General features: G+C 42.2%; 1 protein-coding gene across 3 annotated transcripts in view; it reads left to right on the top strand.

Annotated features, from left to right (window-relative positions):
- LOC124165576 (tensin-2) overlaps positions 1 to 12,731 on the top strand; it is a 297,177-nt gene that overhangs the window by 218,169 nt on the left and 66,277 nt on the right. For all 3 annotated transcript variants that reach the window (XM_046543032.1, XM_046543031.1, XM_046543034.1), the window contains one exon: positions 952 to 1,257. In XM_046543032.1, coding sequence (XP_046398988.1) covers positions 952 to 1,257 — 306 coding nt within the window. The remainder of the gene's footprint in view (positions 1 to 951; positions 1,258 to 12,731) is intronic.

Genomic DNA, 12,731 nt, shown 5'->3' with positions numbered 1-12,731 from the left:
TCTCTTGCTCTGCATATAGCACGTTTGTGAGTCTGGGATGAGCATTACCCTTAACTATCAGGAGTAGGTTTAGCTCCCTGATACTGGTACTCAAAAACAACCTCCCCCTCAGTTTTAAACGCTGGTCTGCAGCTTTAAATGACATGCTCCACATACCCTTCATCAACTCATGCCAAGCAAGAATTGTTGGAAGTGTTTTCAATCATGTTCTAAATATTTGAGAGCTTGTTTATCATTGATTATGAAACTATATTTAGGCGATTTATGATCCACTTACATGTAAACTTAATTTCTGCTAAGTCTGAACTCATCCTGAAATCTGAAAAAGTTATCTGATGCTCCTATTGTGAGCGGTACCATAGATCTTGAGATCTACAAGGGCCAATGCCTCATTTTAGAGCAACTTTTAACCAAACGCCAGAATTAAATTACTTGTTCAATAATGTTGACTTTTAATTTTAATAATGAAATATAAGGCAGCTTGATTTTTATTAATAGTAGTTCAAGAGGTAATACACATAAATTATGACATTAAGGTTTTGAGAGACCATAGTGGTTTTATGTTTGCATTTCAAGTCATTAATTACCCAAATAAAGTTTTTGCTTGACAGTTTATATGATTTTGCAGAGACTGTGCAATCCGAACTTGAGTTCAATTCGGAGGGCTCTTTAGACGTAGCACTCTGTCCTTTGGATGAGATAGAAAGCCATGGTCCCCTTAATATCTTTCAATAAGAATAGGCTAATGTTGACGCTGGGTCTCTCTCGACCCTTCCCTCCTCTTCCTTCCCTCATAGCACAAATGACCTCACCTGTCAGTCATTTCCTCCTAATTTCATGCTATAAAAGGCTTCAACTTTTAATCTACATCAACATTACTCAAACATGCTAATTTTTCTCTCTTGTTTTCTTGTGTTATTGATTAAATTTCCCATGATTTTCATTTTTCAGTCATAGCGACATATCCTCCTGAGGATGGATCCTTGGAGCTGTACTTTGCGGGCTCTTTCAAGTCATGGCCTACACCAGCCTCAGTGCCTCTCATCTACCCACGGAATCCGTCCCAGTACACCCCTAGCATATATGCCCAGCCGTCCTTATCCTCGTCAGGCTATTCATTTCCATCCATGGACGATGAAGAAGAGCAGTTTGCAATCGGAGGAGTTGTGGAGTGGGACAGTTTGGAGGTGCTGAGCAGTCATCGAAGGAGAAGGGGTGATGGCGGTGCGGAAGAATCACCAAGCAGTGCAGAGAGTGGTGAGTGTTGCTTTTGATATACCACATGAAGCAGGGGCGGATCCAGGATTTCTTTCTGGAGGGGGGGGGGGCAAAGCAAGGAGGTATCCAGGATTTTGTTCTGGGGGGGCACAAGGATACCTCGTAATACAAAACGAACGCAATGATAATGGGACCGAATTAAAAATCTTGCATATTTTTTAAAGGTCTGGGGGGGGGGCCACATGCCCCCATGCCCCTCCCATCCCCCTAGATCAGTCTATTACATGAAGTAACAATTTCAAAAATGGTAAAAGTCCACTTGATGAGTTTGAGATAAACAAAAAAAATCCTACAGAGGAAAAATCATTGGAGTGAACTAGAATTCAAACCTCGGATCTCACGGATTTAGAAGATTCAGGTTTTTATACTGGTCAAGTTAAATGAATTTTCCTCAGTTGTGATGTCGCCATTAACATACACTTGCGAGTGACTCATTGCAGGTATGCTGCTAGGCTGGCCACATTTATTCTTTTTATATTTGGGATCAAGTTTTTTTTTATTTTTTGGACCTCTTTTCATAGAATATAATAGAAAATAATGTTTCCTAAATGAATTGATATGAAACTTAGTATTGTCTGTATCTATGCATGGTGAGAAGTGAAAATGATGGCTTATGATAGCTTTGAAAATGAATGTAGAAAGTTTTTCATCTCAAAATTTTGGTATATGGACTTTTTCCACTTTTCGAGTTCGTGAGTTCGAGTTCGTGCAAAATGCCTGAAGTATGTAAAATAGGCCCAAAGTTAAAATTTAAAAAAATTATTATTAAGGGCAATTTTTACAGGAATATAAATTAATGCGGCCCCTGCCTTCTCCATTATCCGCCATTGATATGAGAACAGAAATAATGAATTCCATGCTCAATAATACCACTTAAGCCAAGTGTAATGCCAAGAAATCCGTTGGTAAGATGGGAAAAGTGACTATGCACTTTCACTCAATGCTTTGAGAAATGTCATAAAGGTTTGTTTGGAGAAATAAGCGGATGACTGGCTATACGTGACGTCACGGCAAAATGAGTCCATTGTTATATTTCTGGCTTCGGCGGTGCCCCTTGTCTGCCAGTGTGTCGTGGTGGTCTCCGTGCATGTAGTTGGCGTGACTTCTGACTGTTGCGCCTCCCGAGTGGATGGATGCATTTCTTAGGGCCGGCTCATTCATCTCCCGACACCCCTCTTGCCGCTGCTTGTCTCTCCTCACCCTCCCCTTCCTCTCAACCCAGCTCCCTATATCACACACACGTACGCCGCCCCAGCCTTCTTCGCTCCCGGTTCTCCCCCACTGCCCCATATATTTCGTCGACTCCCTCATTCCCTGAATCGCCCCCTCCCCCCTCTTCCTTCTCCTCTTACTCCTCCTTCCGGTCCCTCGCTTTTTTCTAATCTTCCCCTCTCTCTTCCACACCCCTTGATCTCTTTGCCATCCCTCCTTCGTTCGCCCCTGTTCAAGACACTACACATTTCCGACCGCACCACCCTTCCACTTGCGCCGTCCATCCTTCGGGTGCAGTTCTGGGAAGCCATTGATCGGGAAAGTGTTTCACTGACAATGATACTATCTATATACATGGTGAAGAAAAAATTGTGTGACGAAATTTTAGCGTCGGATAGCCGATGCCAGCTGGGACCAAAATTATTGATGATGTTCAGGTCAAAAACGCACCATTTTTAAACTACGGAAACTTTGAGCCAAGCGCTCCGATTGCTCGAGAGTTTGCCCGAGCGAGAGAGAGAGTTGCCGAAAGCTCTGGAAAACTCATGACTTCGAATGCTTTGCCCGCCGGAGATCGCGATGTATCCAAGACAACCAGCAACAGGGCAAACTCACCGCCAATCGGAGCGCTCAGCTCAAAGTTTCTGTAGTTTATAAATGGTGCGTTGCCGACCTAAACGTCATTTGTAATTTTGGCCCTTACTGGCTTCAGCTACCCGGGATTAAAATTTCGTGGCACAATTTTTCTCCTCCCTGTAGAGGAGTGTGTGTGTCCCGTAGTAGTTCCATTTATGAAGAATCTGAGATTTTCCCGGTGAATAGCCTGGATGAAAGTTTCTCGGGTTTTCAACCGGGTCAGGGCACGACCACCGCAGGGTCTGCCAGTGGCGTAGCCATGGGAGAGGGGGTCCGGAGGTCCTCCCCCCCCCGAAATATAAAAACACAATTATTTTCCTTCATTGAAAACAAAATATTGAAAAAATCATGAATTTACAAAATATTTCTGTAACAAATGAAGTTTTTCAATTATGGAAATGTTAAAATTGGTTTAAATCCTATTATTTAGTACACCGTTTGTAAAAAAAATTTCCCCCCTGGTTTTGGACCCCCCCCCCCCATTCCCCCCCGAACGAAATTCCTGGCTACGTCACTAGGGTCAGCATGGTGTTGGCCAACGAAAGAGGAAGACATATATAACGTAACACAGCGACATCGGCATCATCAGCCCTGAGGATGTTGGGAAAGTCTCCCAACAAAACGTCGCCCTACACCATACAGACCCTGACCCGGTTGGAAACCCGAGAAGCTTTCATTCAGTTCCACTTATATTGCCAATTTGGGCGCATTTTGATCAGGTTTCAAAAATGTCCGCATCGCGGGTGTGATGTGAGAGCGTTCCATTCGTTATCAATATTTGCAATCGCGAGGAATGGCATTGAAAAGATATAAATGTGATAGATAGCATCATCGCGAATATAAATTTCAGTTCACAGCCCATATTATGGTTTATATTTCCGTGAAACAAAGAAAGAAATTCAGGTTACGTAATCAAAAAAAATAAAAACGCTAATATTACAAAAATAACGGCGTCATCGAGGGGACAAAATAAAGGAAGCACAAATACGTTTCGTTGAATCTTGATTTATGTTGAAATTTTAATCAGTTTTCAAAAATTTCTGCAGAACAGAAACGTGGTGAGAACCATCCACTCATTCTCAATATTTACTACATAAAAAATTAAAATCGTGAGGAGTTGCATTTAAGGTGTTATGGATTTCATAGATCGCATCATCACGAATATAAATATCGGTTTACAGCCCTTATCATGCCTTATTTCTCCATGAAATTTTTATCGCTCTGCCTGTCAGCGGTGTTAGTGGCGACTTTAATAAACATATTTAAATTAGCGGTGGTTGACAACTAGTTTCGTGAACGGCGGGAGTGTCCTCTCTTAAGGCCATTTTACACGGGGCACGGAATTGCGCAGGTTAGAGCTGCATTAATTTCTAAAATGGCGTGGAATTGCGCGAATGCATGAACGAGATTAGAACGGGCTATTTTGTCGTCTCGCATCCACGCATTCTCGCATGTGTTCTAGCAACTCACCGCTTTACACGACGCAATTTTGATTGCGCCTTCGCACGTACGTCAGATTGCGCAATTCCGTGTACAGTGTAAAACGGCCTTTAGAATATTCGTGGTCACATAATACGCTAAATAATGCAGTGGCGTATATTGATATAGTTGGTAGACCACCGCTTTACGATGGGTTCGACTCACAATGAATTCGGAGTACGATCTGAGGTGTTACTGAGCGCGCTTTTGAAAATTTCGGCGAATTTTCATTCACCCGCACAAAAGATTATCTATTATGAAATTCTTTGTTTGTTTCTAATTTGTTAACAAAGCATTTTTAACATGGCGAAATTTCCAAGCATTGATGCTCTTTAAACATGATTCCTCGTCCGGAATAAACGCCGATTCGATGGAATTCGTCAAACAATCGGCCATTAAATTAATCGATTATTCAATCAATTACTCGATACAAACTCAATGGACGAAATCGATGATCCACAAGTATATACAATCAACCAATATTACTTGAGTATTTCCTTTTTCGATCCCCACAATTGGCACGGAAGTCAATCAATTTAAGCCATCAACATATGGAGTTAAATTATAATTAATTAGGCAAATTACGTAGTGCCACTGTCGTCAATCCAAACTCATCTAAACGGAATATTATTTTGATTGAAGAACAAAAAAGGCACCACATGGAGATTAATAAAATGTATTAAAATGCTGGTGTGTACATTCAGCTAATGCACTGCGTTGGTAGAGCTGAGTAAAGATTTACCCACGCTATTTTCAAATCATGGTTTTTAGTTATCGTTGCTCGACGCATTTAGCGACACACCGGCTGTCTACGGAAAATTTTCGCAACAAGCCAGGCTTCTGTCTCTTGCGCAAAGACACCATCTGTTCTCGTCGTAAACCTAAGTGAAAAAATCCACAAGGGCTCTCCGGAAATATTTCCCATATTTCTCACAATATCTATATTCTTGCCTATGCTTTCGATTGGACGAGAAAAATAATGGATCATGCACACGCATTTCCTTTTTCTCGTACTATGATTAGTTAGTGGGCGGTAATCGATATATCCGTCTATCAAATATGCATATGTACTACTATCTCTGCTAGAAAATATTATTTCCTCCTTTGAGCGACTTAATTTTTTACTGAGTTCAGGTCACGAAATTATTCAAGTGTGTCATGGTTTAGTCAGTAGTTCCAGTCGAAGTCGTAATCTCTGAAGTTATGATTTCCTTATGTATTCTCATTTCTTCCAACTGGCTATGCTGGCTATCACTAAATTAATTCTATCTTTTCATGGCGCCCGTCTTACAAGGGACCTTCCATAGCTCCTCAATACAATCTGTTAGATACTTAGATCGCGTATACCTCTAGTTTTTGCCAAAGTTTCTTTCTCTTATAACTGCCCATGCTACCAAGTTCTGCGGTCATCAAACAATCACGCCACTCTCTCTTCGTTTGCTCATCAAAGCCGTAGCGAGCGAGGAGGATATCGAGGGATTCTAACCCCCGAAAATTTTTGGAGGGCACAGTTGTGAGGGTTGTGAGCCTCAGCCCAAAATTATTTTTTGGCTTCGGTCGTGGTGGACTGTACCCCGGATGTTTGTTAAAAATTATTGTTTTGTTTGACACCGCTCCTATTCAGGGACTCTGGAGGGTTAACCCCCCTTTTTTTCCCTTAAACCCGTCGTACACGACTGGTGTACTAACACCCCCTGCCACACGCCTTTTCAGGCGGCTTGCGGGGTAGTATGTTCATGTACACCTGCCAAGGAGACATCTAGGTCAGGGACATCTATTCTCTGACTCTCCATTTTTCGATAGAGTTGCGTTTTATAACGTCTGCCAGTAAGCCATGATGAATTTAACAAACATCTCGGACGAAGTTTCCAAGTAGGCTTCCGCGGAGATTATGATGAATTCTGCTGATTTTTCCGGGTATTCTTCCGCGTTTATCCATTTTGTAGGACGATATTTCGCCAACGTTCCAGTTGGCTTCCTCAGGTCCACTACGTTCCAGTTGGCGAAATATCGTCCTACAAAATGGATAAACGCGGAAGAATACCCGGAAAAATCAGCAGAATTCATCTCGGACGAAATGTGCCCCTAATCTCCGCGATCTTGAAACTCGTTCGTGGCTCTCAACTCAATTGCTCGCCCTATATTTTAGCCTTCATCCGCTATTGTATTCAGCGGCGCTGAATTCGTGTGGGAGTAAGTACCCTCCAACTGCGAAATTTCTGTTCTTTCTTGAGGTTTTCCAGCTCCGTCTACCAACAAGTTCTGCGATAACCAAGCACATCCGCGAGCTTCCATTCCATCTGCTGTCCCTCTGTTTTTGTCCTCCGCCGCTTGAATTTCGAGTGGAATTTAGGATCTATACCACCTCCTGCAGATCTCCGTGCCACCAAACTCTGCGATGATTATGCACATTCACTGGCCACCCTCCACCTACTTTCCAAGATTTTAGTGATAGATGAATGGGTGAAAGAATTCAAATCCCACAAAAATTTGGAAAGAATTTTGTCAACCCACCCGAAAAGAATTTTATGGACCTCAACCTTAGACATCAGTCACAAAGAAATGTTTTTTTTTTAATACTGACCTCAGGGACATAACCTAGCTCCCTCAGTTTGGCCCTATCCGCTTCCTTGAGATTTCCGACGACGTGTACCGCCAAGTTTTACGACAACCCGTCACGTTTGACACCCTTCCTCGCATCTGCTCCTCCTCCAACTTTGTCTTCCGCCTCTCGTATATTAAGTGGAATGTATCCTTATCCCACCTCGCTCTTACTCTTCCTTGAAACTTCCTACGACCTGTGCCACACTGCCGTCAAGTTCTGCGATATCCAAACTTCTCCCCAACCATCTCTCTCATACGTGTTCCCTCTATTATTTTCCTCCACCACTCTTATTTTCAGACGTTGAGCTCGTTTGTGAGTTTCATTAAGAGTTCTTTCTAGAGCTACCACACTTCTTCTCTTCCTTTAAATCCCCGACGGCGTGTGCAACTTTGACATCAGGCTCTTCGATATCTATACTCGTCATCCAACCTCATTCCCTTATGGTCACCTTCAATTATAGATATCTCCTTTAGCCTTTAAAGCTCACGTCATTAACACATATCGCTCCTACTATTACTCAAAATCTGCTACACCCCGTGCCACTTTGCCATCAAGCTCTGCGATACCCAGATTCGTCCCAGACCGTCTCTTCCATTCGCTCTCCCTCAATTGTTGTCCTCCGTCCCGCGTAGTTTCAGACGAGCTCGTTGGGAGTTCGTCCTATAGCTACCACACTCCTACTATACCTTGAAATGCCCTGCGCGCCGTGCCACTTTGCCATCAAGCTCTGCGATATCCAAACTCGTCCCCGACCCTCCCTTCCATCCGCCCTCTCCCTCTATTTTTGTCCTCCGCCGCTCGTATTTTCAGTGGCGTTGAGCTCGTTTGGGATCTCTCTCTCTCTTCCTCCCCTTGTCCTACCCTTCTCGCGCTGCTTCTCCCACTCCTAAGAGGGTGGGGAAGTACCAAAGGGAGGGGGGAGAAGGGGGGGGGGGTCTGCAGCAGAGAGTGGCGTGTTATGTGTGAGAGTGAGAAGGGAGGAGGAGCAGTCGCCGTTGTCTAGTGTGGGCGGACCGAGCGCCAGGGGCTGGCCTAGGAGGAACCGGCGGAGGTGGAGAGGGTAGGAGTGTGGTCATGTGTGCGTGAGGTTCCCGCAGCGGTGGGAGAGAGGGCCGAGGAAGGAGGAGGGCGTCTGCCGTCTCCCGCCGACACACAGGTTAGTCTCCGGTCCGCCTGCGGTCAAGGATCGTCTGCAGCCTCTGACCGTCCATCCATAGGTCCCCCCTCAACCGGGTTGCTATTTCCCAGATCGCACCCACTCGCAGTGGCGTCACCCATGGAGGTTACGGGCCCGACAGGGTGACAACGTGGGATGACATTGTCATACGAAATGTTACTGTTCATGCATCTTCAGTTGTTAGCCAGTTAATTTCGGTGTGGAACCTCCTCTTTTAGAGGCGCTAGCAAGGAACTTCCTCATGGCTAAATGAATATATTAGAAACTTTTTCAATTTCTTACAGCTATATTATTCGGTACAATATCGACCGGTTTCAATACTCCCATGTCATTTATAAAGAGGAAATATAACTTTATTCACGTGGAGTTTCGTTAGTATACTTGATTTTTAGGGGGGATCCTCCTGCCCCCCCCCCTCTAACATAAGTATTTTAACGATTCGCTCTGAATTTTTTTTAAATTTCCTCATGATTATGGAATGGAATATTGATACCGGTTGAGATTGTGCGAATAAAGCTGTGCGGAATTCAAAAAGTTTTCAACATATTAATATGCGTGACTTTATGAAAGGAATCATGAGTATAAGGAAGAGGAATATAGTATAAGACTTGGCGATTTCTCGGAGTATAACGTGAAGGAACTCGTCTCGGGTTTTCGGCCAGTTCAAAGAAATGATTTCCGACGTTTCGCTTTCTGACGTTTCTGTCGCCGAATCGTATCGAATACATTCCTTCCTTGTGGAAATTCGGGATCGAAATGTCGGAACTATGGAACTTTTAGCCTGACTCGAAAACTGAGTGAAGTTCCTTCGCATAAAAAACGGACAGTGTAGTGGACAGATTTCAGATGTCGTTCATTCATTGGGCTAATTCATAAGGAATATTTCAGAGGTTAATTCATTAATTGCTACTCTAGCTAGGACGTTTCACAGCGTGTTTTTTATTTCCTCTTTTATAATTTGAGTGGTTTTTTCGTTAATAACTCTCGGTTTTCCCTTTATTTTATATTGATATTATTCTGACAGTGGTGATGGTATTTGAGCTTCCGGTGGAGGTGATTTTCTCTGTAGCCTTATGTTTTGTATGGACCTCATACTCCGCGCATATGCGCGCTTGTTTAAGATTTTTTCTCACAGCCATGAATTTTGCGTTAGGGTATTTAATGTTTTGAGGCGCAGGATGAAGTAAAACTTGTCCCCTGTTAAACAACTTTGTGGTGATTCGGACGGTATTATGTAGATATATGTGTCACTTCATGAAATAATTTTTTCTGCCCAGTGACAGAACTAATAAATACTGGAACATGAAAATTAATACGTCCTGCTTATTAATAAGCTATTTGGCACCAGCGCATGGTGTGACCTCTTTGAATAATTTGTGAGGGTCTAATCTGTGACCTTGAGTTACCGCACTGGGTGACACCAACCCTGGCCTCTCTCCGTTCTTTGTCTTTCCCTGAGAAGCGGGCAAATTACTTTCGGGCTCCCGATATCGTTAATAAGTCCCCCCTTCATTTATGCTTCAATACAAAGCTATGATTGTATGGATAACCTTTCCGTGGTCGACATTTGATGATGTGTTTAACTGATGCCCTCTGGATAAGTCAAGAGTCATTAGATTTTGATTGTATGCCAAGAATCGATGCATATTTCTTTCGGACGTACACCTATTTAAGCTAACTATCCCTATAGATTTTTTAATATATTTGCCAAGAACACTATGTAGTTCTCGAATAATTTGCCATCGTTCTCATAGTCCTTAATCATAATCCGCTGCCATGTGGGCAAATTAAAATATTGGCAAATATTTTACAGGAGTAAAATTGGAGTAAATTTCTCTCACTCCCCTGACCGAGTCCGTGACTGTCAAAAAATGACCAGTAACCTTACAATGGATTATGCTTCTTTCGTCCTTTTAGTCGTAGATATTGAGTCATATCGACCGCCATTTTCATAAATAGAGTCATGCATTAGGCATATGATGGAGATAAATTTCTCATTGTTTACCGTCCGCGTTAGGCTATCTCTGACCTTGTTTTATGCAGACCATTTCATCCGAGAATTGATGTACTACATTCCTCCATATCTTCTTCTCCCATGCCTACTCTCTGACTTACTTGTGATTATGCTTTCTCTTACCCTTGATATAAATGATGGTTTCAGGCATAACTTAAATGAATCAGTTCATTTTAATCCTATTCTTCGTCATATGATACTTAATACTTGTTAGTTCTTATTCGTGGGAGTTTGGCTTTAATATTTTCCTCAATTGTGCACGTTTCCGTGTGATGTTGGTTTCTTATTGCATGCTCTATTCACTGTGTTATTTTTTTGAAAATATTTCGTTTCATAGAAGGTTTTCCTTTTGTCATCTGGGATTCATTGAGAGCCCCTGTATTTTCTCTCAATTTGACCATGACCATTATTACTTGCATATCGCAGTGAAATTGGTATTTAATATCCCTAGCCACTGGTTCCAAGTCACTCTCTCCCCCATGTCTCCAATCATATGAGAGGAATAGCTGGTAATGTTACGATGAGCCTTGCTCGAAAGTGTTTTCAGTGTAACGTCGAAAGAATACTTGAGTCTTGAATAGTTTTTAGGATGTTACAATGTGGGTGTCATTTATACAGATTTCCTTGGAAAGACGAAGAAAGGAACTGTTATTGCGGCCGAGTGAAAATTCTAAGGGTTTGATGCTTTGGCCGAACGATAGCTGCAAAGAGTCGAGGTGAAATTCTTTCTGACTTGGAGCTGGGTTAGGCTATCCATCTCCTCTAGCGTTCCAACGAAAGACTTTTCCATCGTTGTATCATTCCCTGTTGATGGTGATTTATCATCGGCCCCATGGAGGAAGGAGCATTTGATGTTTTCCCGCCTTATAATCGAAATGAATTTCTCTGAGGCTTCGGCCCACATTAGGCTGCCTATCTTTTCGGACTGTTCGTCGGCTAACTTATCTGTCGCCCTCAGGGCCCTCGATGATGATTTCCTTAGCCCATAGGGATGCTGAAAGTTCGGCATAAAAATCCAGCTGAACACCATTGGTAGATCGAAAGATTCCGCTCAACTCGTCTCCTTTCGGATTTGGTAAAGTTTCAGGGACCTATGTACTGATTTTATATTAGGCTATTGTTTTTTTACTTTATCCGTGTGTCATATTGGCTATTTTTTACTTATTTACAAAGATAATTACAAATTGACTAAGGTGAGGTGGCCTTGTAAGTCTACATCAAAAGATACCACGTGAGTCGTATTATAAACAAAATCGGCGGAAATGAAACGCGTCGTGGAACATAGACATAGATATCATTATCCCCGATAAAATTGTATGAACAGTACTCATCAATATCTATCCATGCATTTATCGAATTTCTTTTTTAATGCCTGTATGTTATAAAATAAAGGTTTAAACAACTCTCCAGGTAACTGGTGGCACTATCCAATAATTGCCCTGTTGAAGAAAGAGAATTTATTAATATTTGTTTTGTTATCTTCCTCAGAGCACTTAATTTTTTCTCCTCATTCTTGTTGTCACCCTCTTGTTGCCATTTGCTTTGGTGGCGTCGGGGTATAGTCTCCGCTTCCCAAACCGATAGTCGTGGGTTCGAGTAGCCCGGTGCCCTTATTCATGGCATGAGTGTTTTTTATCATCATGCGTTGTTATTCGTTAGATTCCTCCGTAGTATAGGCCTTAAATGCGCTTTTTTCCGGGTGGTGAAAATAAGTAATTAAAATGTCCTTCTCGATACACCGTTTCCAAAACCCATAATCTTTTTTTATGTTTAATGAGCTACAATTCCAAAACCTACAGTTCTAACATCAGCTTTTACCTCTGTGAACAGATTTATTTCCTCTCAAAGTGTTATTTCCATGTCTACTTTTTCTCCGGAAAATGTCCGGAATGAAAATTTCTGGGGTAGTAGTTCTTGACAAGAGCTCGATCTCCACCGAGTTTTGGAGAGAATTCTATGATTTATCGGGACTTTTGAGTTATTGTCCTCGCTAATTGTGAGTTCGTAAAAAATCGAGAGGATGAATTTTGGTGGGAACTAAAATAGTAGACATAGGTCTCTTCCTGTGTCTGTTTAAGTCCCTTATTTTTATCGAGATGTTTCCCCTGCCATTTGTAGGGTTAAATCAGTGGTGATTCTCTAAGTATATATTTTTTTTACTATCTTTTCTCGCATTAAGTTTTTGTGATAGTAAAATCACAGGCGTGAGTTTGGATTGGTCATTACAATACCCTCACGGGTTATGCGTAGTAGTTTTCCTTCGTTGAAATAGAAAATTGCAAAATTATGCTTCAAATACCACATCGTAGAGTAAGAATAGCCCCTCCTTG

This window comes from Ischnura elegans, chromosome 9, assembly GCF_921293095.1.
Source record: "Ischnura elegans chromosome 9, ioIscEleg1.1, whole genome shotgun sequence".
Taxonomy (NCBI): domain Eukaryota; kingdom Metazoa; phylum Arthropoda; class Insecta; order Odonata; family Coenagrionidae; genus Ischnura; species Ischnura elegans.
Note: the sequence above shows the minus strand (reverse complement) of the source record. Positions and strands in the feature narration are given on the sequence as shown.